This window comes from Sceloporus undulatus, chromosome 6 (genome assembly GCF_019175285.1).
Source record: "Sceloporus undulatus isolate JIND9_A2432 ecotype Alabama chromosome 6, SceUnd_v1.1, whole genome shotgun sequence".
In the NCBI taxonomy this organism is placed as follows: Eukaryota; Metazoa; Chordata; class Lepidosauria; order Squamata; family Phrynosomatidae; genus Sceloporus; species Sceloporus undulatus.
The window spans coordinates 50,878,464-50,904,204 of record NC_056527.1 but is presented as its reverse complement, the minus strand read 5'-3'; the positions used below and the strand labels follow the sequence as shown (position 1 = coordinate 50,904,204).

At 39.0% G+C, this 25,741-nt stretch overlaps 1 protein-coding gene across 5 annotated transcripts in view; it reads right to left on the bottom strand.

Moving 5' to 3' along the window:
* Positions 1–25,741, bottom strand: part of RBMS3 (RNA binding motif single stranded interacting protein 3) — an 809,235-nt gene that overhangs the window by 294,443 nt on the left and 489,051 nt on the right. For all 5 annotated transcript variants that reach the window (XM_042474219.1, XM_042474216.1, XM_042474218.1 and 2 more), the window contains one exon: positions 7,664–7,755. In XM_042474219.1, coding sequence (XP_042330153.1) covers positions 7,664–7,755 — 92 coding nt within the window. The remainder of the gene's footprint in view (positions 1–7,663; positions 7,756–25,741) is intronic.

The following is a 25,741-nucleotide window of genomic DNA, read 5'->3' as shown; positions in this document are numbered from 1 at the left end:
GCAAATGTAAAAAGGGGTTGAGTTTTTAAAAAGAGTAAATGGGGAAGAGCCCAGTATTATTATTTTTCTGGCATTTATGCTGTATCATCAAAATATTTGTAAGAAAGGATTTTTAACATATCATATCTTGAAATAGTGAGGCAAGAAATATGTTATATTTTGCATTGATGGTTTCTACTGGAGACCAAGATTTTATTGAGTTTCTCTTTAACATCTGGATCAGTTGTCTGATTTCACAAGTAGAATAGAAGTACTGTAATTGAGAGATCGTCAGTCCTCTTTATTCCTGTTTGATGTACAGAATGATTTTGCAACTCTAGATCTGATTGATCTTCACTGATAAAAACTGTTATAAAATTTTGCCAGTATTGTAAATGTTAATCTGATAGCCTTCAAGATATGGTCCAAAATACATAGGAAGGTTTTTCATTTTAGCCGCTGGTATTCTTTACAAGCCAATATCTTAGCTTGCACCACTGATTCATTTTTTATTCGTGTTAAATAAAAAAATGGCTTAAATTGAGAAGAATGTGTTTTACTTAGAGGTGAAAACACATGCGCAGGAAAAAGCGGCTTAGTATTTTAGATTAGTATTAGTATTATTATTAAACTTTATTTCTAGAGCGCTGTAATTATACACAGCTTAAAGCTGCCTTTTCCGAATCTCATCGAAACCCACCAACCGCACCGCCCAAGGTGGCTGGAGTGTGCATGTCATGACCACATGACATGGCTTGAAGTTGCGCTGCTGGGTACTTTTCTTTTTTTACTGTTCCTCCCACCATCCCTGCACACCTTCACAGGACTTTTCTCTAAATACTTCAGAAGATCCTAGGTATTTAAGCTATTAAAGATCCCTAGTGCCTCAACAAGCCACAGATCCCAGGATTCCACAAGATGCAGCAATGCAAACTTGAATCATTTTGCTATAATTGTGTATGGTGAAAGGACCCTTGGTTCCATGGCAGATCAAGCACATAAAGCTGTAGATAATAAAGCTACAATGCTGTTTTCCCCTACAATGTCATGTATGTATTGCTCCCTACACCAACACCCACCAATTACCACTAGACCCACAAACCTCTTCATCAGCATGTGCATGAAAGCACAGTCCTAAACACAGTTTGTTGTTGTTGTGTGCCTTCAAGTTATTTCTGGCTTACCCTAAAGCAAACCTATTACAGGGTTTTCTGGGGCTCAGAGTGTGTGACTCACCCAAGATCAACCAGTGGGTTTCCATGGGAACTGAACCCAAGGTTGTAACCCACTGCTCAAACCACTAAACCATACTGGCTCTCCCAAACATTTACCCAAACTAAAGGCTCTCTGAACCTAATAGTTACTACTGTATAAACATGTATAAAACTGAATCACACAATGCACTACACCAATTCTAAAATGTTAAAAACCTGATACTGTTTTCTGTCTTCTTCCTGTAGGCCTTCAAGTCATTTTTAATGTATGGTGATCCTAAGGTGAGGTTATCAGGTGTTTTCTGGGGTTGAGAGTGTGTGACTCATCCAAGCTCACCCAGTGGGTTTCCATGACAAAGCAGGGAATTAAATCTCCAGTAACAGTCCAACAGTCTAAAATATGCTGGCTTTTACCTTTTTGTAGGTATCTACAAAGGATCTGGGGATGGAGACAATTGGTCTGAACTATAGGCCCTGTACATACCAGCCCTTTGGGAGGCCCTCATCACGTGCTAGGATTGCCTGGGGGCAGAGCGGCCACATGCCCCGCAACCGTAGCACGTGATGAGGATGTAACAATGGTGGCACCCTGTATACATGTGTGCCACCATTGTTACGTAAGCACCACGTGGCACCTGCATGGCGCCGCACGGCACTTACGTAACCAGTGTGCCAGTGGCCCACTCGTTACGCCACCATGGCGTTTTCAGAAGAACCCGCTTCCGGTGGAAAAACAGGCGCCAGGAGGCCGCCCTTTTTGAGTGGTCTGTACCACACCATAATCTCAAATAAGGGGTTTTTTTTTAGCTAGTATGACCCAAATCATCTGATTTTTAAATAAGGACACATACATCAATTTCTAAATATTTCCAAGGAACCAAAATAAATTCAGTCAAGAAAGAAACCTAATGTCACAACATATTTTGGACATGCTGGAAATTTCAACTTTTAATATCAATGGGATAACATATTAGACTTTCCTCGGTGACCCAGAAGTCATTTATGATGCTTGATGTGTGTGTCTGTCTTCCCAGCTATCTTTCCACCTTCAGTGCATGAATACTTCTCACCTGAGATCTGAAAGCATAGTTAAGTTTAGGCTTTCCTCTCTCTTTGTTTAACCTCTCTTGTCCAATTTCCACCTCTTCAAATGGGTCTATTACACACTGCTGTGAGTTTCCCCCCTTACTCTGCAGTACTTTCCTAGAAGATTGGGTTTTTTCCCCTTTTATGAAAGAAAAGAAAAGAAATCTTTGATTTCAGAATCCTAATAATAGGTCACCAAAGGGGCTTTCTAGGTCATAAATTGACTTGCTGTCCTTACTCCTTTCAGATGACAAGTGACAACTGTGCATTTAACAGTACCTTATTTCATGCCTCTTATAACTTTTAAATTGATTTTTAATGGTTTTAAAAATATGTATGCCATTTTGTAGAATAAATGCAGGTTACTAATTTTGTAAAACAAATAAATGAATATCTGTAGGCTTGGATCCACGTTAATTATACTTAGAGTAGGCCCATTTGAATCCATCAGACTCAGAAGTTTACTGCAACAGTCAAGTCTACTAGATCCACCCCATTGTCATTTACCATCCCACAACACAACACCTGTGATTGCCAATTCACTCCTTTGTTTGTACCAAAAACATGGTTTCCTGACACAGTTTTGGTGTGGAAAAAAAGTTGGTTTTGTGCAAAAACTAACAGCTTTGTATGAAAAACATTAAGTGCATTATTTTATTTTATTTTCACTAAAACAGATCATGCAACAGGGATTATATCCTTAAATAAAGATATGTGGAGACTGGTAGTGTTTAAAATAATTTATCACACTCTTTCTTAGTTTGACTTTCAATTCCTCTTTTGTTAGACGCATGGACTTAAAGACCAGGAGAAAGGTTTGAGTCTGAGGTATTGAAGCTGTAGCACGATGTTAACTGGAGAATGGTCTGACAACCAATTAGCCCAATGGAGCTGTCCTGAAATAAACATATGTCTCTAGTTTGTATGAGTACATAATCTATCCTTGAATATGATTTGTGCCTGGAAGTAGGCACAATCCTTCTTTTCTTCTTCTTTTGTTTTGATGGGTAGGGGTGTCTCCAACAATCAACAAGACTGAAATCTTGAAAAATCAATTGTAAGTTGCTAGCAGAAGTTGGCAATGCATTAGATCTGTCTCTTAGAAAGACTGCTTCATTTAAATCTCCACCTATAATTACAAGTCCCTTTTGAACAGATTCTACCTTTGTTCTAGTTGTTCATTAGAGCCTAGTTGTTTATTAGATTTGTTCTAGTTATTTATTTGATTCTAGTTCTTTATTAGTGTCCTTATGGTGAGCTGCTAAAACATAAAGTATCTCTAAGCTTTACAGCTTCCCTCCAGGTCATTTGAGTAGATTGTAGTTCTTCACATTTATTATTTATTTCTATTATTTAGATTTGAATGTCCCATTTTCTACTTTTTGGTAGTAGTTTGATCATCAAAAAGTTTACATAAGAGTTTAGAACAACTGGGGTTCTTCAGTCCATCTCTTTTAGTTTATTGTGGCAATGGTTGTTCAAGGGCAGTTGTTTGAGGGACATAATCAATACTGTATTGAATTTTACATTTCTGCAGCAAGGATTGCAGAGTTATGCAAAAAAACAAAAGGCCCTTGAACTTGTGAAGGGAGAGAAACAAAGCTGTTATTGCTTCAGGTCCATCATTTTGTCATGTGGTATCGAGCCCTCAGCACTGAAAGCATGAACTTTCTCATGAAGTTCATTAGCTTTTTCTTCTTCTTCCAGAAATCTACTTTGTGGTTAGGTGGATGAATTTAGAGGAGAACACAAAACAGATGGTGAGAGTAGAGATGCAATCCTCCACTCATTGAACTCTTGAAGGAAACAAGAATTCTTCCTGCTACAATTTTTCTTGCTGTAAGAAAGTCTTTAATAACTCTGTAGATTTTGAAGACTATTTGCAGTTTGAAACTTAATCTGTACAAATTCACTTGTGGGGGTTGGGGTTGAGTTCTTTTCCCGCAAAAAATTACTTTCTGTGTGGAAAATGCTGTTTATTGAGCAGAAAATGCTCCAGTTGGCTATATATTCCGCAAGTAAATCTACTGTGATTTTTTCCTTAGAAAAGATTTCTGTTTTCTGCACAGATAAAAAATACCACAGAATAAGACATGAACTGCAAAGATTCTTGTCGCTCTGGAATTAGCCCTGTCAGGATTTCCCAACATTCAAGAAGTACATTGTTTGACCCTTGTAAAAAAATATTCCCAAATATTCCTTCCATCCTTAATATAAAGTAAAATTCCACAGGTCCTTCAAGCTGCCACCGGGCCTACTTCACAAAAACTTCCACTTGCCTTTTCCCAGTGACTCCTCTCTGCTGTACATAGTAGCAAAACTTTTAATATGTGGTAGAAGAGGGGTTTTTTTCAATGCATAGAATATTTTATTCAGGACAAAAGACTTTGCCCATTGAAGTTAATGTTGGTGAAAAGAAACAACCAAAGTTTATCCAGCCCCAATCCATATTCTACAAATGCTAAAGCATGTATGACAATCACTTGATCATTGGCAGGAATGACCGATGAGGTAAGCAAAGAGCAATGAGGAAACAGGTCCAGCATTACTGAAGAGTGTGAATTCTCATGTTCACTTTAGCGAGACTCACTGGTGTTTAGAAAGCCACATTACCTTTATTCAGGGGCACATCCAACTTTAATCCACTCTCATTCTCATTTTGGTACCATTTTTGAAATGGAGATAATCCTTGCTGCAGCCTAGTTCACAGTGACCTTCTGAGACCTAATTAATATTGGGAGTATGTAATGTGAGATTCTCAATTGAAGAAACTACGAGAATTCCAAGTTGCATCAATATTTAATGCTTTCTGCATTGAGATTCTGATCCTGGCTGGCATAATCATTCAGCTAATTCACCCCTTTTGGCTCATTTCCATAGACAACCTTTGAAAAAGTTTAGTTTTCTGGTTAAAAGATTTCAAAAAGGCAAGAGATAACAGTTTTAGGGACAGGTTTGTCAACCAGGGACCAAAACAGATGGCCCGTTTAGTCCCGCTTGGACCTGGTTTGGGGGTGTGGCATTTATATGTGCTATGCCCCCAAGCCACACAGAAGCTGGGCCAGCGATTACATGCCTGCCAGCTTCTCTCCCACTTGGAGGCATGGTGCTTAGACACACTTTCCCCAGAGCTAGCTTTTTCAGGGGAAACGCTGGGTCTTTGGGAAAAGGAGCAGCTTTTTTATACCCCAAAAAGGAATGGATATTATCCGTTCCTTTTGAGGGTGGAATCTGGCTGGGGTGAGACTGGGCATCTGTTTGGGCTGTCTGTATCCTCCCTACATTCATCAGTTAGCACAGGGGCAGGCAACCGAGTGCTTTACAAATAGTTAATCTTAAAATTACCATAGCTCTAATCATTGGTCTTGCCAGCTGGTCATATGGAATTTGTAGTCCAAAACATTTATTGGACACTGAACTGACTGTTCCGAGATAAATACAATCCTCCCTCCCCATACCCCCCCATGTATATGGAAAAGAGCGTATGCTCAAACCCCATAAAAATAACAGGGCGTGTGCTCGCGGTGGTGCACAGGGTGCGTGGTGCGAATACGTGCCCCATTATTTCTGCTGGGGCTTGCCTTCCATGTAAGCTCAAAGCCACAGAAGACAAGCCGCCTGTAAGGGGGGCCGACTGTATCTAACCTCAGAGAATATATCCTCTGGAAGCATAGATTCTTTCTTTAAAGACTACATTTCTTTAAGTGGCTACAATAGAAATCACAATGACATTTGTTAAGTGCAATATTTTAAATAATTTTGTGCATGAAATAAAGTTTGTATACGCTAAATGATCAGAAAGCAAATGTGTTGCCTTCTAGGCCAACCATGTGGACCATTTTAGATTCTGGAGGATTTCAGAATTCAGAATGCCAGATAATGGACACTGGACCTGTAATATGAAATAATCTCAATAATAATCATAACAATTTTAATGACAGACTCTTTCCCATTAACTAAATTCTTCACCAGTATGTCTTTGATGATGACTGTTTCCTGAAAATAAGATTTAAAAATATATTCTGAAAATATACTCTCAAAATTCAAATCAAAACACAATCTATCATGCTGAGCTTCTGTGTTCAAATGTACAGGTACTTTTCTCTCTTATTTTTATTTATTTTATTTTTTTGCTGCTGCTGCCAAATAACATGGCTACAAAAATATATATATTCCATATCATGAAGCAGAGGTATTTATACCAATTTCAACATTTGAATCCATGATTATATCTCCAGTTTAGGAAAGGAATATGGCTATATACAATAATCTCTTATTCAAAACCAGAACAATCCTTGGCAAAATATCTGATGAAATCTTTCTTTGATGGTTGTTTATAAATATATAATTTTTGAAAAACAGATATGTGGCAGTGGACTGAATACTTAGCAGCACAAATATGATGTATAATGATACTAAAGATTTAACTAGGCTAGTCTTACTCTCTTTTTTGACTGCAGTCACATCCACACTAATAGGTTTCCCCCAGAAACTTGATTTGTTTAAAAGAGTTGAAGAATCAATGGACTGTACAACTGACACATGGTAACCACATTTCTGCACAAATGGAAATACCAGGCGATCTAAATCCCCACTACATGAATTAGATTTGAAGAAATAAATTTCCTGTGTTACAACAAATGAGGTCCAATGAATGCAAATCTATATGTGACTTCAGGGATATCCTGTAGGTAAATTTGTAGGTTTCCTTGCCTACTATAAAGTTCCAAAGTACTGTATTCGGTGGACAGTCAAAGGGCAGCCATGCATCATTTTAATGTCTTTATCGATTTTGCAGTTGGTCCATCCTGCTTTATTTAAAGGCATCATTACAAGCAACCTCCCTCCTTCAGCCTCTATGTCTACTATGTCATTGCCAGGCCATCAAATGATAAAAGTCTTCAGCAAGGCCTCAGGTCTAGGCCACAGTCAGCTCTCATGTCCCTTTTCATGGCTTTTGCAAAACAAGTAACTCACTTTTCTTGTCCAGCATCCCTTACACACTGTCACTTTTAATGCTTGCTTATTAGTGTTGAGGGAGCATTTGATAAATTCAAGTAAACTCTTCTCTTTTCACTACAGCTTGCATATCTTAATTATGTCTTTGAAAAATATGAATTTCCTTGAAGGAGACATTATTTATTTTTCTTTATTTTATTTTATTTTAATACGAAGGCTGCTCTAGAATATACAGAGAGACAACATATAGGTGGCCAGCTTTTAGAGCACTACCAAACCAAGAAACAAATAACTCAGCAAATCCAAAAGCCAAATTTGATCAAGTAAAAAACAAAATTCCAAAAAAAATAAAAGCTTACAAAAGCAACAGAGAGAAATTTCACTAGTAGATGATGAATCAAACATTGTTCACTGCTCAGTCTTACCTTTGCCATCTGGGCTTGAACTCCATTTGCTTTAAGAGATGCTACTGCTTTCTGTGCTGCTGCTGGACTGTCAAAATCTACAAAACCATAGCCTGTGCAGGAGAAAATACAAAATAATTCATTAATACTTTTAAAAGTTAAATATTTTTTCAGTTTTTCAGATAACCTCTCTATCTGTTACAGCTAATATGTTAGCTGTTTCTTTGACCTTCACCTCTCCAGAATCAATAATGAGTCATACAATGCATCATTTGAGATACTGGAAGGTGCTTCAATAGAATCTCATTTAGTTAGATCCAGTAACATAAGAAACTGCCACCTATCAAGAGATAGCATTTAATTCCTTATTGTCTGCTGTAACTAGGAACATCTCTACTGGATCCTGGAGATAAGTTTTTCATATTACCTGTTAAGTGATAAGACAACTAGAGATCAGTTCACCATACAAAGCACATGCCCCACCTCAGAACTATGATCATTTCCTAATATCCTGGTTTCTGCAGCTAGCATTGTTCAAGCACTGACTGAAAGGTCCACCTTCGGCAATGGCAATTCACAGAATCCCTTAGCCAGCCCTGACATTGGCCTTGCAGGCTGGGAGTTGTCCAAACTTACATTTTCCAAGCTCTGCTTTTATTTTTACTTGGATTGCTGTAACAGCAATCCTTCCAAGTAATACCTTTGTTATTCCACCAGGCATGTCATTTCCCTTTGACCAAGCATCTTTTTTCTCTCTTCTTCATTCATGGTACTGATTTCAAAAGACTTCAACAGAATCACTGCATTCAATAATATTTTGGATCCCTAATACTTTTAATAGCTATTTTGTGAATATTTTTGGTATATATGTGATGTGTCTTTTGTAGAAAGACCACAGCATCACCTTTACTTCTTTGCAATCTTTGCCACAATCCATACAGATAGCAACAACCTGCCTGAAAAAATATAAGGAAATAATGTCATTTAAACCACAAAGATTTACTTCTATAAAGACATGTCTATGATCAAACTACAACTCTGTGTTTTGTGGGTGAGGAAAATAAAAGGTAGTTTCTAGAAACAAAATGTAAAAGAAGAACCACCAACAACAAAACTGTCAACCGTCAAAGGGCTTATTGAGACTGATAGAAAATTTCGGGGCTTAGTGAGGTTTCCTTCCCTCCTCAAACATATATTGACGATATATGATCAGAGGTCAGAGGACAACCTCCATGGGAAAGAGCATTCCCCCACTAATCACACTGTAAAACTTCACAGAAAAACTGGGACAATGGAGCCAGAAATGGAAATTAATCTGGGAAGTCAGAAAAATAAATCACCTGCTCTGGATTTAAAAATTCATAGCTGGTCCAAGGAAGTCACCTGCAGTGAACTCAGGAAGGAGGTATATCTTTTGAGCACTAAATAAAATCCAATCAGTACAGTACAGTACAGCCATTGTGCCCTGTCTTCACAACAGAGGATCAAAATCCCAATTCGAGTGAACTGTCTTCATGGCCAAAGGCCAGTTCTTTGCAGAATCCCACTCATCCCTGTCTTAAAACAGATTAAAATGACTTACCTTTTGTTCTGTATTTTCCGGAAAGCCTGGAACACTCCAGAGCAATGCCAGTGCTATACACCCATCATGCTGTGCCACCTAGCAACAGCTCTGCTGGTGCAAGTCACTCCATTGAAGTTCACAAAGAGGTGCCCAGCCATGTGATTGACACTGGGCAACTACTTTATGACTACAAAGGGAGCAATTTGTATCGGTAGCACCAGCACCAGGTGGCACACATGTGTGTGGGCAGCTGCTCAGCATTGCTCTGGAATGTGGAAATAACAGGGGGGATGTGGGGCAGCTTTGGGGCCAGAATATTCTGGTAACAGCCTAGAGTATTTTGGCTGGTGTAGACATGTTCCCATTAACAGTAGAGACCCACAGGTTCTCTATCATAATCTGACTAGAAAGACATATTCTTGATATGACAAAGTCAGCACAGTTTCAACAAATTTTGTTATGTTCATATATAGCTGAATAAAATACATTAATATGTGCTGAAACTAGGGATGCAAATCTGCATATTTTCTGCTTTGCCAGAAAAGATAACACAAAAATTAAAAGCTGCAAAAGGACATTCCAAAGAAGACAGGTTTGTATAGATTTGGTGTGTATTTTTTAAAAAGTATATTTGCATAAAAAGCCATCCAGTGCATCTGGAACATAGCATGTTCTGGAAAAATTGTCCCTAAATTTCTGCATGGAGCTCTAACATGATTAAATTTTCAATCAGCACAGTCCATTTGGGGAGAGGGGCGGAAAGGGTGACAGTCAGAGGTTAAATGCACTGTTTCAATGATACTGTGATTAGTCACAGCATGGTTGCCAATGTTATTTCAAAAACTAATAAAATAATTTTAAATGTGCCAAAATGATTTTTTTTAAAAATTAAAAAAGAGGGCGATGCCTTCATGCAGCACTCAGAACACATTTTTTTGCACCTTTAATCTGGGTGCTTATCTGAACTGGGTCAATGAATTGCCTTGGCCAAGATATTTAGATTCACTTCCACACCTGCAAAATGGGAAGAATGGTATTCTATGATACAAAATTTTCACAAAGAGGAAAGCAGTAAGGGGGAAAAATACAATTGTCCCTCAACATTTGAGGCTTTGACACTGGTGGTTTCATTATTCGCGGTCAAGGCTGCTGCACAAGCACTCCTCTTCCTCATCCCTCCCAGGCTTTCCCCTTGGGGAGGGAAAAAGGACAGGAGGGAGAAGCCGGGAAGGGTGCGTGTGCTAATCCTTCCCCTTTACAGGACGTAGCGCTTCTTCTTTCCCCAAGTAGCTCTGTGTCTTGGAAAGGAGTTTAGGGAAAATAATCCCCCACCCTTTTCTAGGTTGGAGAGCTGCCTGGGGAAAGACAGTTCTCTTGCCTTGGGAAGGGGTTTTGGGGAAAGCAAACGTGCCCCCCCCTCCTGCTGTTCCAAGGCTTTAGAGAGCTCCTCGGAGCTCCCTGGAGGCTTGGAAAGAAAGGAGGTAGCCAAGAATACATGCTCCCCTGCCCTTCCAGCACCTCAGAGAGCTTGCTAAAGCTGTTTGAAGCTTCAGAAGAGGGATGGGGGTGCACACGCACGCACTGCACTCACCTGCCCCTGCTTTATTCACAAATTTTGACTTTGTCTTGTATCCCTAATTGCTGTGAGTGTCAAGGGTTGACTGTACAAGCATGCTGAAGATTTGAAGTGGTGGATAAATATTGCAATGGAACTTCATTGTAATAGTAAAATGAGAGAAGAAAAAGGTAACATCTGGTTGATCAGAGTATGTAGAAAATAAACAAATGCATAGAGTGAATAAGGAGGGCCTAAATACCCTAAAATCAGCAAATTGCATCGGATCTTGGAAGCTAAGCAAAGTCACCACTGGCTAGCACTTGAATGGGACACCACCATCAAAGAACAGGAGCTACCAGCTATATTTCAGAGCTGTCAAAACCACCTCTGAGTATTACTTGCCTAAAAAAACAAAACAAAAAAAATGACAGACAGAGACAGAGAGACACACACAGTGAATAATACTTGACAAACTCTAATTGTAGAATTTTGCCAACCAGAGAAGTAGAACTGGTATACTCTCAAGAGCATATTATTTATTCTACAGCATAAAATGCCGCTATATTTTGATTTTGTTTGTTTACTTTGAACTATTTGGGAAGGAATATTAATGTATTATGACCTAATAAGGCCAGTGAAATAAATACTGCAGCCAACTTCCCTATAAATGCTGCCACACAAATAACACAAGCAAATTCAATTAGCATTAAGTATTCTATGTTTTAATTAGCATTTCCATTCTCACAACTATATTCCTCATGTTTTGTCTTTTCACAGCATGTTACAAAGAATGGAATTTGTTATACACAGCAGTCCTCAAAATATTCTGCAGAGAAACTGTGTAGTTTGAATAACAAAGGTCACAATCTCCCAAACACTTGTTTTGAACTAGAACTATTAAGTTCATAATCGAATAAGTAATTGCACAAATGCTGACTAACAAGATCTGTGAATCATACAGCTTAGTCCTTAGCATGTTTACTAATAAGTAACTCCTACAGCGTTCAGTGGGGCCTACTTCCATTTCAAAGAAGTGTAGCCTTAATTTAGTATTCTCTATGGAAACTAAAGAAGCTGAAGTATCACAACAAAAATGAAATGGCACACTCTTTCATCTGGTTATTGTATGCAACAACAGAAAAGGAAAATGAATCCAGCTTTCAGTTTTATGGCACATTTACCTGGTTGCCTACCCTCCAACTGTCCCAGATTAGTAGGAACAGCCCTGTCCTGTTTCTCAACTGCTTTTAAAATGTTTTGAGCTCTCTTTCTCACTCTTTTCTCCTTTGTCCTCAACTTACTTCAGTTGCTACAAACTGAGTTCAGAGTTCAAAAGTTGCAGATATTCAATTAACTCGGGTAAAGGAGGAGGAGGAAGTAAAGTTGTGTGCTTCCTGCTAGGCTTACTAAATTGATTAATTAATTGATTTATTTTTCTCAGGACCTCCAAGGTTTCTTTACTTAAAATAGTATTTGTGCATATCCATACCTATTAATATCTTCTTTCTTCTTGTTACCTGGCCGCACCCATTTCAACGCAACCTGACATTGATGTGCCACATGCATCTCAATTCATCTCTAAAATGTTGAAGATTAGCATGGTATGGAACAGTGGAAGAGATCCTACTGTAGCCAGTGTAATCATACTTCACAAAAATTAAGATATACATCTAGCAAATAAGTCAAGGGTGGGGAAATTACAGCATACAAACCTCAACGTTTTTTTGCCACTCTCTAAATCTTCTTAGGTCCTCAGACCTCCCATATTTCCCCATATCTTTTGGGGGTGTGATTTACCCAGAAAATATATTCTACAGGCCAAAATAATTTAGCACTTTTGCGGTATTCAGTAAGGAGCTGCTGTGGCATTACTCCATAGTGGAGCTAATGAAATCAGGAGCATCAACAGGACTGATGCACAACAGGACTGATGTGCACAGGGAGACTAGCTAGGGAGTGCTGATGCACATCACTAGAGCTAGATGCACATCCCAGTACTTTTACTGGTGTCCTCATTTGCATGAATATTCACAATTCACTAGAAAGGTTTCCTAGGGGTTATTTAGAGGGTGAAAACAATCCAGAATGAATCCATGTTGAATCTTTGTTGTTCACAAACATCCCAAATGTGCTCAATTCAGTTGGGGGGAGGCTGCCAAAAAACCCACTTAACCAAGGATAGTTGGTACCATTCCTCTCCCCTCCCCGGGTCTTTAAAAAAGATTTGTATAGTTGGTAGTTAAATAACAATCTGAATAGATCCAGGATTTAACTCTGTATGCCTGGCTGTGTCTTTCCCCTCTGATGAGGGGAGATAAGGACTCTCCCTCTCTCTCATTTCCCCTGCTCCCCACCATCTCTTGGCAGCCAGCAGCTCCAAGGAATAGTGGGAGATACTGATGTTGCTCCAGCTACCAGGAGAGACCTAGCTGGGGACAATTTCTCCCAGGGGTCACAGGCACCCTTGTGGGGAGTGACACGGGGCTGGTGAGCATGTCTGAGCAACAGAACATGGAGAGATGTGAAAAGATACAGTTCTGATGAAAAAATGGTGTGAATAACAAACCTGGAATGTTTGAGTTGGCATATTCGCATCTTCCCGATTAAAAAAAACAACCCAACCTCTAAATGACCCCTTTATGTCATTTATATAGAGCCTCTGCTATGTAACTAAGTAGGCATAAAGATATGCAATGAAGACCATGACATAGAATTGCAGCTACAGTCTGCTGCTGTAATAAAGTCCAAAACACTCACCTCTCTTTAAAATGACAAAAAGTGGCTGAAATGGCCCCCAAAAATCCAATAAATGCAAACCAGAAGTAAACTTCTAGTCGCTTCCATGTTGCATTTTTGGTGAATTTTCAACCAAAGGATTTGTTAGGAGCTCTTCCCTTACTGCAACTGCTCAGCAATGTCTTACATAACTGTACATTTGTCCATGTTTAAAAGGTTATCATGGAGGAGGGAATTTGGATTTTCTGTATCAAATGCCCAAATTTTGTATCAGGCATGGAAATATATTTCATCCATGTAATATAATGGTCACATGGATATGAAGATATGGGTTTAAACCACACATTATCTCTAAAACCAACGAACTCTTCCAAAATAAAACATTAGTCGCCAGATAGCAAATCTGCTCCCTTATGGAGATATTATGTAAATAACCTCTCTCCCCATAACATTCTCTTTTTCCAGCTCATTTTTCCCAAATGATGTTATCCTGCCACATTTCTCAGCTGCTCACACATTATCAGCAGAACCAGTAACATCCCAACCTAAAGCACAGCACTTTCCTGCATATCAGTATTAAACATTGCCACATCACAAGAGCTATTTGGTTGCAACAGTGCTATGGGTCTTCATTATTCTACCATTTCAGACAACTGTGTGGACATAAATGCTTAAAAGACCTACAAAGTTGGAACTCACTACGAAGTTGAGTTACTTGCTAAAGACTAATTTTAAGAAGACTAGGCTGTTAGAAAAAAATGTTGATTTATAAACTATACATATGATCATTCATGATGGAATTCTTTGCTTCAGGCACTGACCAAGCATAAGATAGAACGACACTGCCAAGAAGCAAATTGTTCTGCATATTAAGGGTAAATTTAATTCTGTCATTATATCCATAAGTCCAGGGTAAAGGGATCTTAAGCTTATATGGAGGATCTGTTCAGAAAGCAACTCAATAGATTGATCTGCAACTTGGCAAGAGGTAGGTCTGCAGATGATTTGTGATTATTTGAATATTTGGTCTGTGTAATATTTCCCCCCTTAGAAGCAACTTGAACTGCTATGAAATTTGTTAGCAAGTTTGGCATGGTCACAACCTCTCTTTGTCTTAAATTACTTTTAAAATTCCATAACTAAAGGGAGATCTTCCTATAAATTCTTTCCTTTCAGCTGTAGAGAGGGATGTGCATTCCATCGTAGCTACTTTTCTTCAGTTTGCAATGCTTTCTGAGTGATTCTGATGCAGTTGACATGCTGTCTAGATAAGTGCTCTCAGATTTTATGCCCATCCAACCTTGCCCAGGATACTAGAATATGAGTGAGGCTTTTAAATAAAAGAAGAAGATAGTTCAGAGACATCCAGTTACATGACTGTTGGTGTAAGCAACAGCTGAACGAGCAAAACTTAGAGAACATATAATTGTATCCACAGAAGAAACAAGAGAAATGTCTTAAGATGCTGCAAAGATTGATAGAAAAGCCTATGATTATTGGCTTTTTTTAAATCAGCAAGCAACTATCTTTTGAACATCTTGAGACACATCTCTTCTTCCATCTGTGGTATAAGCAGCTCACAATACTTGAAGCCATTCTATATTTACACCCAATCCTTTGAAAATTGTCCTGTTCTTTAATATTGCATTTTTTGCAGCTGAATTTCAGGTGTACCTGAAAATGTATGTGAATTTATACAGTTCCAAGTGGTGTGTGATTTCTTATTAATAATATTTCTTCTTTATTTTTCCCACTCAGTTTCCCATTTGCAATTTCAAGTTCTCTTGATCAGAAGGTTGTAAGCACAGCCTTCTCAAGATGTAATCAAATTCAATTAACTAAAATCCTTTCATGTTGCATTAAGAGCTTTGCATGTTTCATTCAAGCTCAAAAATGAATGGAAACTGCAGCTGTTAAAAGTCATGCCCTTAACAGAGACATTATTTAACTAATATGAATATAACACTACATCCTATGCTGTTTTACATGCAATTTCCTGGCCACATGGTCACTGGTAGATTCATAGATGGCAGATTTGACAGTTCACTAGAATACACACATGGAGTCTATGTAATTGAATCTATCATGCAAATGAAGCTTCCTTTACATGTTAAAAGACCACAGCCTGGAAACCAGTATCATTCACACAGAATTATGAGTTGATAGGGATTGTACTGACAATATCAGTACATTAATACAACACATTAAGTTGAACTTCTTCTTCTTCTTCTTCTTCTGTTTACTTGGATATATGTGTGTATGTGTATTTGAAAACAGAAATAGGTTTTTTTTTTAAAGCGTATGTATCAAGGCTTCCTCTCTCTCTCTCTCTCTCTCTCCTCCCCCCCCCCCAGTTTTTTAATTTTTTTTTTTTTTAATTGAAAAAATAACAAATCAAATGGCTTATGTAACATTAAGGGATTAAAAGGTACTATGCAAATCCCACTGAAATCACTAGCACGTTTTCCTTCACTTACAAATGCATGGGTCAGGAAGACTTAAGTTAGTGTCAAATAATATAAAAGCAAGAAATAACAGCAAACTCTGAGATTTACAGAGAGTTATCACCACTGAGCCATTTATTGGCATCTTCCAAACTACTTTACCCTTGTTTTATAGTTAACCTCTGCCAACTACAAAACCCACAATGCAGTGTTTCCTTGGAGAGTGGAGGACCTCAGCATGTCTGGAAACAATCAAGTTGTGAATGACTGTCCTAAATGATGGGATTTTTTTCCTTGTAATCTGTCCAACTAAATTCAATTAACATCTAGGGGTAGCCGTGTTGACCATACAGCAAATCCAATAACTTCCAAACAATGATACCTTTATTGGGCCTACAAAAATGCATAATTACATGTTACAAGCTTTCAAAGTCATCAGGCAAACAGGAGAAAGAAATTGAAGATGTTAGTCATAGGCCTTCATGTTCTGTTTGTGGTCTTAATTCAGATGATAGGGAGGGCTATCTGTAGGCTGGCCATGTGGACACTGGTAGATTTTCAAATTCAAGGAAATGTAATGTCCAATTGCAATTCAAAGAAGATGTTTCCTTGGAATCCAGCATGTCTCCTTCCTTTGCGAAGCCACAGGCTCCTATGTAGGTAGAGAACACTGAATTTCAATTTCAATTTCAATTAAGTTTAGCCTATCCAATTAAGTTACTGATCTGCATCTCTCTTCTACCCCATTCCACCCTCACATGATGTTGCACATGGTTTACTTGGGCATTTATCACATGGAGGTTTTTGCAGCTCAGATCCAGGGAGACTCCTGGTTCAGCTATGTGAATTCAAATCGTAATGTGAATGTTTTATCACATCTGGTTGCCCTTCTGCTGCCCTTCCGAATTGAGGGGGATTCAAATCCAAGGCAAGTCACATGATGCGGGTTCAAGCAAAGCAGAGTAAGTGCAAATTGTATTACCACACCGGTGGGATTCAACGATTTGAATAGGCACCCTTGCGCATGCTCAGTGGGGGTCTGAACACATCGTGACCTTGTACGTTTCTGGGGTGAAAAGGGGCGCAAGTTCTTGTTCCCTGTTTCATGTAATTGCATGATTGCGTGAATATTTGTTTCGTAAATACAGTATTTATGTGTCTTCTTCATCCCCCTTTTTTATTTTCCCTTCCATTTCAGCAATTTCAACACACACATAGATAGATAGATAGATAGATAGATAGATAGATAGACAGACAGACAGACAGACAGACAGACAGACAGACAGACATATCTGTATATTCACATTCATGCACATACATATAAAAAATGAGTTGCCCTGAAAGTTGCCCTGAAAGTGAAAGGACAACTGAAAGGAAATGGGGGGGGGGAATTACAGTGCTGCATCATGGGAAATTTGCAACCCGGGGGGTTTGCGGTGGTGTACCAGAGCAGAAGCAAAGCTGAATTCCACACCAGACTGATTCGGAGTGAAATCAAAGTGAGCTTGAAAGCGAATTCTGTGAATTCACTTTTGTCCGAATTCATCAAAATGAGGAGTCACTTTGGATTCACTGCAGAAGCCCCACAGAAGGAGCTCCCATAGAAAGGAATCGCGTCTGATAACACATTCACCCGCAGTCACCCCGGATCTGAGGTGCAAAAAGCTGCAAAAACCTCAGTGTGATAAACACCTTGCTCTTCAATAGTCTTATTACTGGTTAATAAAGAGTGGCTTTAAAGAGTAGTAAGCAATGTTGTGTTAATTTCAGATAGATAACACTGATCCACTGCAAGTGCAGTAATAATTGGTGACTACAAAGATCAGTCAAGAAATCAAGGGTGAAGAATTTTTAATGTTTCAAGTACCTCTGAGCTTACACAGAAAGAAGCTTTCAGCAGTGACACAGACCACTGCAGGTGCTCCATCCACTTCAGATGTTGAGAAATCTGTGGTGAAGCTGGAAGGTAGCTGATGGCATAGCAACATTTCAGGTACTTAAATGAGCTACTCAGGGGAAGAAAGCATAGGAGAGAGAAAAGCTTCAGAGACAACTGAATAGTGGAAGAATGTAAGAAGAGGTAGGCAGGGAGTTGTAAGAACCTTAGCACAAGTCTTCCATTGCAGTCCTAATCCCAGACTGTGAAAACTCTCTGGAGGGAGAATTGGGAGCCCAAGGAAGCGAGTATCCAGGCCAATGCAGGGAGCAGTTTTCCAGCTCCTCTCCCCACAACAAAAACCAGACCAGGGAAGAGGTAGGCTAGTCACTCAGGGGACAAGTTAGGATTTAGTATAAATCTAATACACAATTTTGTATTTGTTACAGAAAATGCAATATTATGTAATGGAAAGTGTTATTATGGTTGTCATTGTTGTGGTGGTGGTGGTGTGCCTTCAAGTTGCTTCTGACTTATGGTGACACTAAGGTGAATTATCACAGGGTTTTCTGGGGCTGAGAGTGTGTGATTCACCCAAAGTCACCCAGTGGACTTCCATGGCTAAGAGAGGATTCAGACCCGGATCTCCAGGATTGTACTCTACTGCTCAAACAATTACACCACACTGGCTTTCAACACAAACTAGACTACCACAAACAGAGAAAGATAATTGAAAAAAATCCCATTGGTCCAAAATGCACTGCTGAAATAATCCAGTTGAGATTGCTTTAACTGCCCTGGCCCAATGGAGTTTATCACATGGGAGGCATTTTTCTTAATTTCTAATGAAAATAATGCATTCACATGAATTTGCTAGTTCAGCGAATTTACGTGAATTCGAATTGCATTCGAACTGACTTCCCATAGCCCAAAAATAGCTTGCCATTGCCTGAAATTGAGTGTGGTAGTCTATCATGCAATAACGTGAAACCCCATGATTGCGTTTGGACTGACTTCCCATTGCCTGAAATTGAGTGTGGTAGTCTATCACGCAATAATCTTTAACCCCATGATTATACTTCCAATTTCCCTTGTCTGATAAACTCCAATGTTAGGGATTTCTGGGAACTGCAATTTTGTGAGACACTTAGTCTTCTCTGTCAGAGAGCTCTGGTGCCACAATAAACTACCATTCCTCGGATTCCAGAGCATTGATCAGGGCATTTAAATCAGTCCCAAACCGGATTATTTCTGCAGTGTGTTCTAGACCGATGCATGCCACCCCATGAGAAATATAAAGGCCAATGTGACACATTGGATGAAAGACTAGCCTTTCATATTAAAAAGGCTTAATGGACATGAGACTGAGGCCAACAAATCAGTCTTCCACCCCATTCTACTCCATACCAGGATTATTATTTTTTCCCCATTCTTTTTCAATTACTGTACTTTGAAATTGAAACTCTTGGATTGTTTCCCAGTTCTTCTTATGTATTCTGCTATTTAGCAACAGAGCCATGTGATGCATGCTGCCTAAGTGTGCCTGCAGTTTGTCAAATCCCTCTTGTTTTCTTTCTTGAACAATATTCCAGACTGATGCATGTGTAACTCACACTGTTATTTGTGTCATTATTAAGAGTGAGGTATGACTCGTGCACGCTATAAAATAATACATCAACAATACATATAGCAATAGCATGTACATTTCTATGCCGCTTATCAGTGAACTCAGCACTCCCTAAGATGTTTACAATCTGTAAGCTAATTGCCCCCAACAAGCTGGCTACTCATTTTACTCACCTACAAAAGGATGGAAGGCTGAGTCAACCTGGAGCCCTGCCTGGGATCAAACTCACAACCTTGTGGCTGTAGTACAGGCATTCAACCACAGCACTACAAAGGCTCCTTATTACCTGCATACTCCCAACTTAAATGTATCCCCCCCCCCCGGTGTCTTGTCTCCAGGCAAGAGCTGTTCTTGAGGGAAACAGAACTGATCTCTTTTTAAATATTACTTCCACTCAAGAAGACCAAAGAGTCTTCTGTGGGGAGAACTGTGAGATCTGTCTCAAGGACTTATTCTTTCAGTTTTATATTTTTGTAGACAAATAAATTATGGTATTGTTAAATGCAGCCATTGGATTGTTAAAGAAAATGTACTTTTATATAATGTATAAGTGAAACACACAAAGAAAATAATTACTTTGGAATTTTTCATTGTTGTGTTTGCATGGAAATGGCATGTCAATGCACTCATGCATGGGAAGTTCACTATCTCATTTGGATGGACCCTGATTAACTATTACTTAATAGTGGGTTATAAAGGGGGGGGGTTGAGGCACCCCAACTGTCCTGGATTGCTGCCAGCACCCACACAAACAAACACTGATAGTGATGGCTCAGCAAGGAAAACAAACTAGGCAGCTGAGAGACCGTCTACAGACCTTTCTATAGTCCAAATGAAGCAAGCCACAAATGAAAGCCAGGGTCAGGATACCAGAAGTCATGGAAGCCAGTTCAGTCCAAGGTCAGGGAAACCAGAAGGTTTGGAGTAGTCAAGTCTGTACCAAGGTTGTAGATTCAGGGGCAGACAAAGATACAAGAAGCGCAGAGTTCAAGAAGCCAGTGCCGACAGCAACCACAATGATGGATCTGCAATAAACTCTGGCAAAGGGACGGTGTTCTCCAGCTGCTTAAATGAGAGATGCCCTCCCTTATGCCAGCTATTGCTTATCTGCAGATTGCCTCTCTGCAAGTCTCTTTGTTCTTCCACTGGGGCAACACTAAGCTGCTGAGCATCTGGAGGGGACCCCACAGAGCTAGGGTCTGGCTGAGCTTCAACCACTGGGGCTGGAAGATCAGGGCTGGGGTCTGGCAGGGCAGAACTGGGACCTGGTATAGCCTCAAGTTCCTCTTGCACCTGAGGAGCCACGGCCTCCTCCTCGTCCTCCTCTTGGCTGGCCATGACACAAACAGGGACAATGCCATCACACAGTTGCAAGGTGAAGTTGTTAAATACTTTATTTTGCTTTCAGTATTGTATAAATTGTATTGTATAAATATTGTATTGTATAAATATTGTTAATATTAATTCTGAGAAACTGTGATATTGATGCAAACCATTCAATTAGACACAGTGGAATTCATCCTATAATTACTGAGGAGAAATTGAGGCATGCTCTGGGGGAGTATGGGGCTATTACTAGATTTAAAAGTATACAAGGCAGCCAGCAAAGTGTTTCAGTCTGTGAATATTGCAAAGCTTATTCAGCCAAAATCATAGGAAGATAATGTAAACAAGGTAAATTAAAAGGTGAATGGCATATGTTTCGTAAGGGGTCAGAAAAGACCCTTGTTCATAATGCTGACTACTCTCATTCTACAAAGAATAAAGAGCCTGATAAACTGACAGTTAATGCTTTGCATACTGTCCCATCTAGAGATAGTTTCTTCCTTTAATATTCAAACACATTCCACCCTCTTATTTTCTATTCCAAATGGAGTGGTGGTGGAACATGTAGTAAAATCCTAAACTACTACAGATGGTCATGATTATACATTCTTCAAATTCAAGTGCTTTTCTGGCCTTTCATCAAGAAAGTGGTAGATTTTGACACCTGGGAGTTACAAGTGCAACAGCTACTAGATGATCCAGAACTATCTTCTAAAGGAAAGAAAAACAAGTTATTGGGAAGTCATTCACCTCCGGCTTTGAATGAAAATAAATGCTAGCTCAAATACTAAAGCGGTGTGTTTGATATAATTTTTTTAAAAGCATACAGATCTACTACAAGTAGTAATGAACTTTATGCTCAGTTTCTAAAAACTTTTCAGAGATCTACAGAAAAATCATCTGAATATTTGATGAGATTAAATAGCTGCTGGAGAGAAATGATCAGGAAAAAGACTGGTTTTGGAAAATCTGGATGTGCAGCTGATCAGACAATTTCTTTGTGGATTTGGGATGAAACCCTTATTATGCAGCTTCAGTTAAGAGACTATTTGAATGTTATGAATGCTGCAACTATGATATCTCACCAGTTGTTACATCAGGTCAGACAATATGAAAAAGAAGTTGAAGGAATAGTATGGGCAAACTGAAATGTTACTGCAAAATGCAGAAAGCAGGAGATTCCATGGGGGACTGATACTAAAGTCTCAAATTGTCAAGACATTACAATTACAAGTTCTCACAGAATCATATTACCCAGAGAGTATAATATTGCAAGGAAAGATGTAACAGATTAGGTCAATCCCATCATACTTATACATGAAAGATAAGCTATTCTATTTTCTTTGGATTTGGTGAATCACCTATCAATCCTGAATACAAAGAACAGTTTGAAGGGGGGAAATGCCTTCTCAAAGCATGATGTTGATGTGTACCATGTTAAGAATGCAAAAGATGTTATCCATCTTTCAGATGACATGCCCTTCAAAGAAAAGACAAACCATGTTTCTGATTATACAGATTTTAAACATCTTCATGAGCTTAAAGCGAATGGTACTGTAGAAGAGTTGGACAGTTCATGATTCCCTTATTGTCTTAGAAAGAAAAATGGCGCACTGAGGATGATGATTGATTAAAGACATCTAAACAACATAAACAGAAAAGATGTCTACCCTTTACTTCTCAATGGGAAGACCTTTTCTTTGCTAGCTGAATCCAAGTGGTTCATTGTCCTTGATTTGAAAAATGGTTATTATCAAACAGAGGTGGAGCAAAAGGACAGACCTAAAACTACATTTAGTAGTCCAATGGGAAATTGGAAGTTCCATATGATGCCAAAGGGACTGACCAATGCTCTAGCAACATTTCAAAGAATGATGGAATGTGTCATGAAGCACATCAATCTCACTGAAGCTTTAATGTTCCTGGACAGTTTAATAATATTCTCAGCAATCTTAGAAGAACACGAAGCAACACTAATGAAAGTACTTGAGCGAATGAAAGAACATGAGTTAAAACTGTCACCTTCCAAATGCACTTTCCAGATATCAGTGAATTATTTGGGACATGTTAATATCACCAAGAGGCATACAACTTGATCCAAATAAGCTGTTTGCTCTGAAGGATTTGCCTAGACCAAAAACAGTAAAATAGTTGAGAGCATTTCTGGGGTTTGCAGGATATTACTGAGGATTTCTGAAAAGCTATTCTACTATCACTGTCACTGACTGCACTCTTGGCAGGTAAAGTACAAAGATAGAAGAAAAATGTCACAACATTAGAAGTTGTTCACAAGAATTAAGAGTACAATGGACAGTCTTGTCAGAAGACCTTTGAAACTGTAAAATACTTACCAATCTTTGCACCTGTGTTAGGTTTGTTAATTGGATACTCCCTTATATGTTGCATAGAGATGCTAGTCAGGGCTACTGAGAGCAGGAAGGAGAACTCAAAGTGATAGTATATGCCAGCCATGGACAAAGTCAAAGTGAAAGACATTATCCAGTACATAAATCAGAATCTCTTGCTCTCAAATGAGTCATATCAGAGAAATTCTATGACAATTTATATGAAGCAAAATTTGAGGTGACAACAGATAACAATTCTCTCATGTAAGTTCTCACTACAGCAAATTTAGATGTTATGTATACACCAATGGTTGGCAGCATTGCCAATTTATGATTTTACAATTGAATATAAAGCTGGTAAACTGTTATGGGGATGCAGATGGGTTGTCTTTTTGCCCACATGACATTACTACTAATGATGAAATTCTATCAAAACTACAGGAATGAATTTCACTGTGGGAAGAACAGTGAGATCTGTCTCAAGCACTTATTCTTTGAATTTTATATTTATGTATATATATGTTTATATTTATTTTGACACATAAATCATTGCATTTTTACATACCACTACTATAATAAATTTACTTTTATTTATTTTATAATTAGCCCCTGAAGAAGGTCAATTTGTAGCAAGGCTGAAACACACTGGGCTTTATAAGATAATAACGTTTGTGGACCATCAACAGCAGGTGGGGCCTTGTTTCCTATTGTTAAATGCAGCCAATGGACTGTTAGAGAAACTGCAGTTTTCAAGTATAATTTAAGTGAAACACACAAAGAAATCAAAAATAGATTGTTGGGAATTATTTACTGTCATTTGTGTTTCCAATGCAGACATGGATATGAGGTCCACTATCTCATCTGAATGAAACCTAGCTAACTATTACTGAATAGTGGGTTGGTTGGTTGGTTGGTTGGTTATTTATTTATTTATGGTTCTTACACGTGTTTCTTTAACATGTAACTAAGGATGTAGCGTTGGAGAATATCAAATCACTGACTGATAAGTAGGACTGCCAGATATAAGGGTGGGGCAATAGACAGGGGCATCAAATTCTACAGTTTTCATGGGATCACCTCCAGGCTAGAGACGAAGCTGCAGACAAACCTCTAGTCAGGCAGATAGCTTTCTAGCTGACGGTGCTGCAAAAGTTAATTAAATCATATGTTTCAATTCGCAAATACACTTAATTTCCGACTAGGAGAATATGTTTTGTCTCAGTATGCATTTGAATGACAAGCTGTGAGCAACTGTCTTTGTTGCTTAATGCAGAGGTCATCCATAGTCCTCAGAGCCTGAGATGATCCTGACCTGGAAACACAAATGTAGAGCTAGAGTCAACGCTTAGGGGGCATGGCATTTATATGACGTGTGCCCCTGAAGCAGCTGAAAGCTTCTCTGAGACCATCTAAGGTAGCCCTAACGCACCAGAAAAAAAAGAAGAAGAAGAAGAAGAAGAAGATATTAAATCCAGTCCTGCTGATGGCCTGTTTGGGATTGCCACTGTGGCCTGCTTCGGGAGTGGGCTGTTTGGTTACTGTGGTCCTAGGCTGATTGTAGTCTGATTGTGGGCCGATCGCAGCTGGAGTGGCCAGAGGCCACTCTAGCAACCTGTCTGCTTTGCCCCTAACTTTCAGGGTTAGCTCCAGGTTTGTGGGCCATTCTTTCACTGATGAGCCATGTTGAGACTATCTATAAATGGCATTAGATAGGAGTAGCAACACTGCCACTTGGTGTCTAGCTGCCATTAATATTTACCATAATGTTCTGAGCAATGCTACATGGAGGACATTGTGGGAAATGTATATGGTGGGTAGGCCCTGGCAGCCCAGAGAAGATGTCAACAATGGGCCATGATGGTAAGCAGGAGCCTTATAAGCTGGCCCAAGACACTATGTTCTACCACTATGCCTGCTGCTCTTCCTTTCTTGTCAATGAGAAGTTAAAGAAGATAATTATTTGCTCATGTGACGATGAAGTGAGGGTGCAATTTCTGAATCCCATAGCTTGGGAAAAAATGCTCCCAACTGATCTGTAACAGATGCCTTTGTCAAGACTGTCCATTGTAATTACTAATTACTATTTTTACTTTGGCTTGATGCCATTGCAGTTTAAGAAGGAAAGCACAGGATTCTCTACCTGTCTGGAGGAGGAGAAGAGGGAACCCACTTAAAGAAGCAACAAGGAGAATTTGATATGGCTCTAATAGTGCTACTTAAACACACAGTCTGATGCTAAACAATGATGTCTCCCACAACCTAAATGGCTGGGGGCCTACTGGGCTCAGTTTCTCAATGTCGTAATTAACTTGGCAGCAGGTTCAAATGAATTAAAACTGAATGTCACTATTTTTGCAACAAATCCCTCATCCTTGTTTTTCCTGCTTGTCAGGAGAAGACCAGCAGAACAGCAATTAGTGGGAAGCAGAGCAGTGAAAAAGAACCAAGTATACACTAATTAGGTCACTCACCAAGCGCATTCATTTCATTGGCAGATTTAATCAATGTTTTCCTGAAATGCCTTAAATCTCTTATGCTAATTTAAAGTTTTGTTATTATTGTTCTTTTAAACACAGATGGGACGCCTGGAGATTTTCAAGTGTTTTCTCCCTTTTCATTGAAA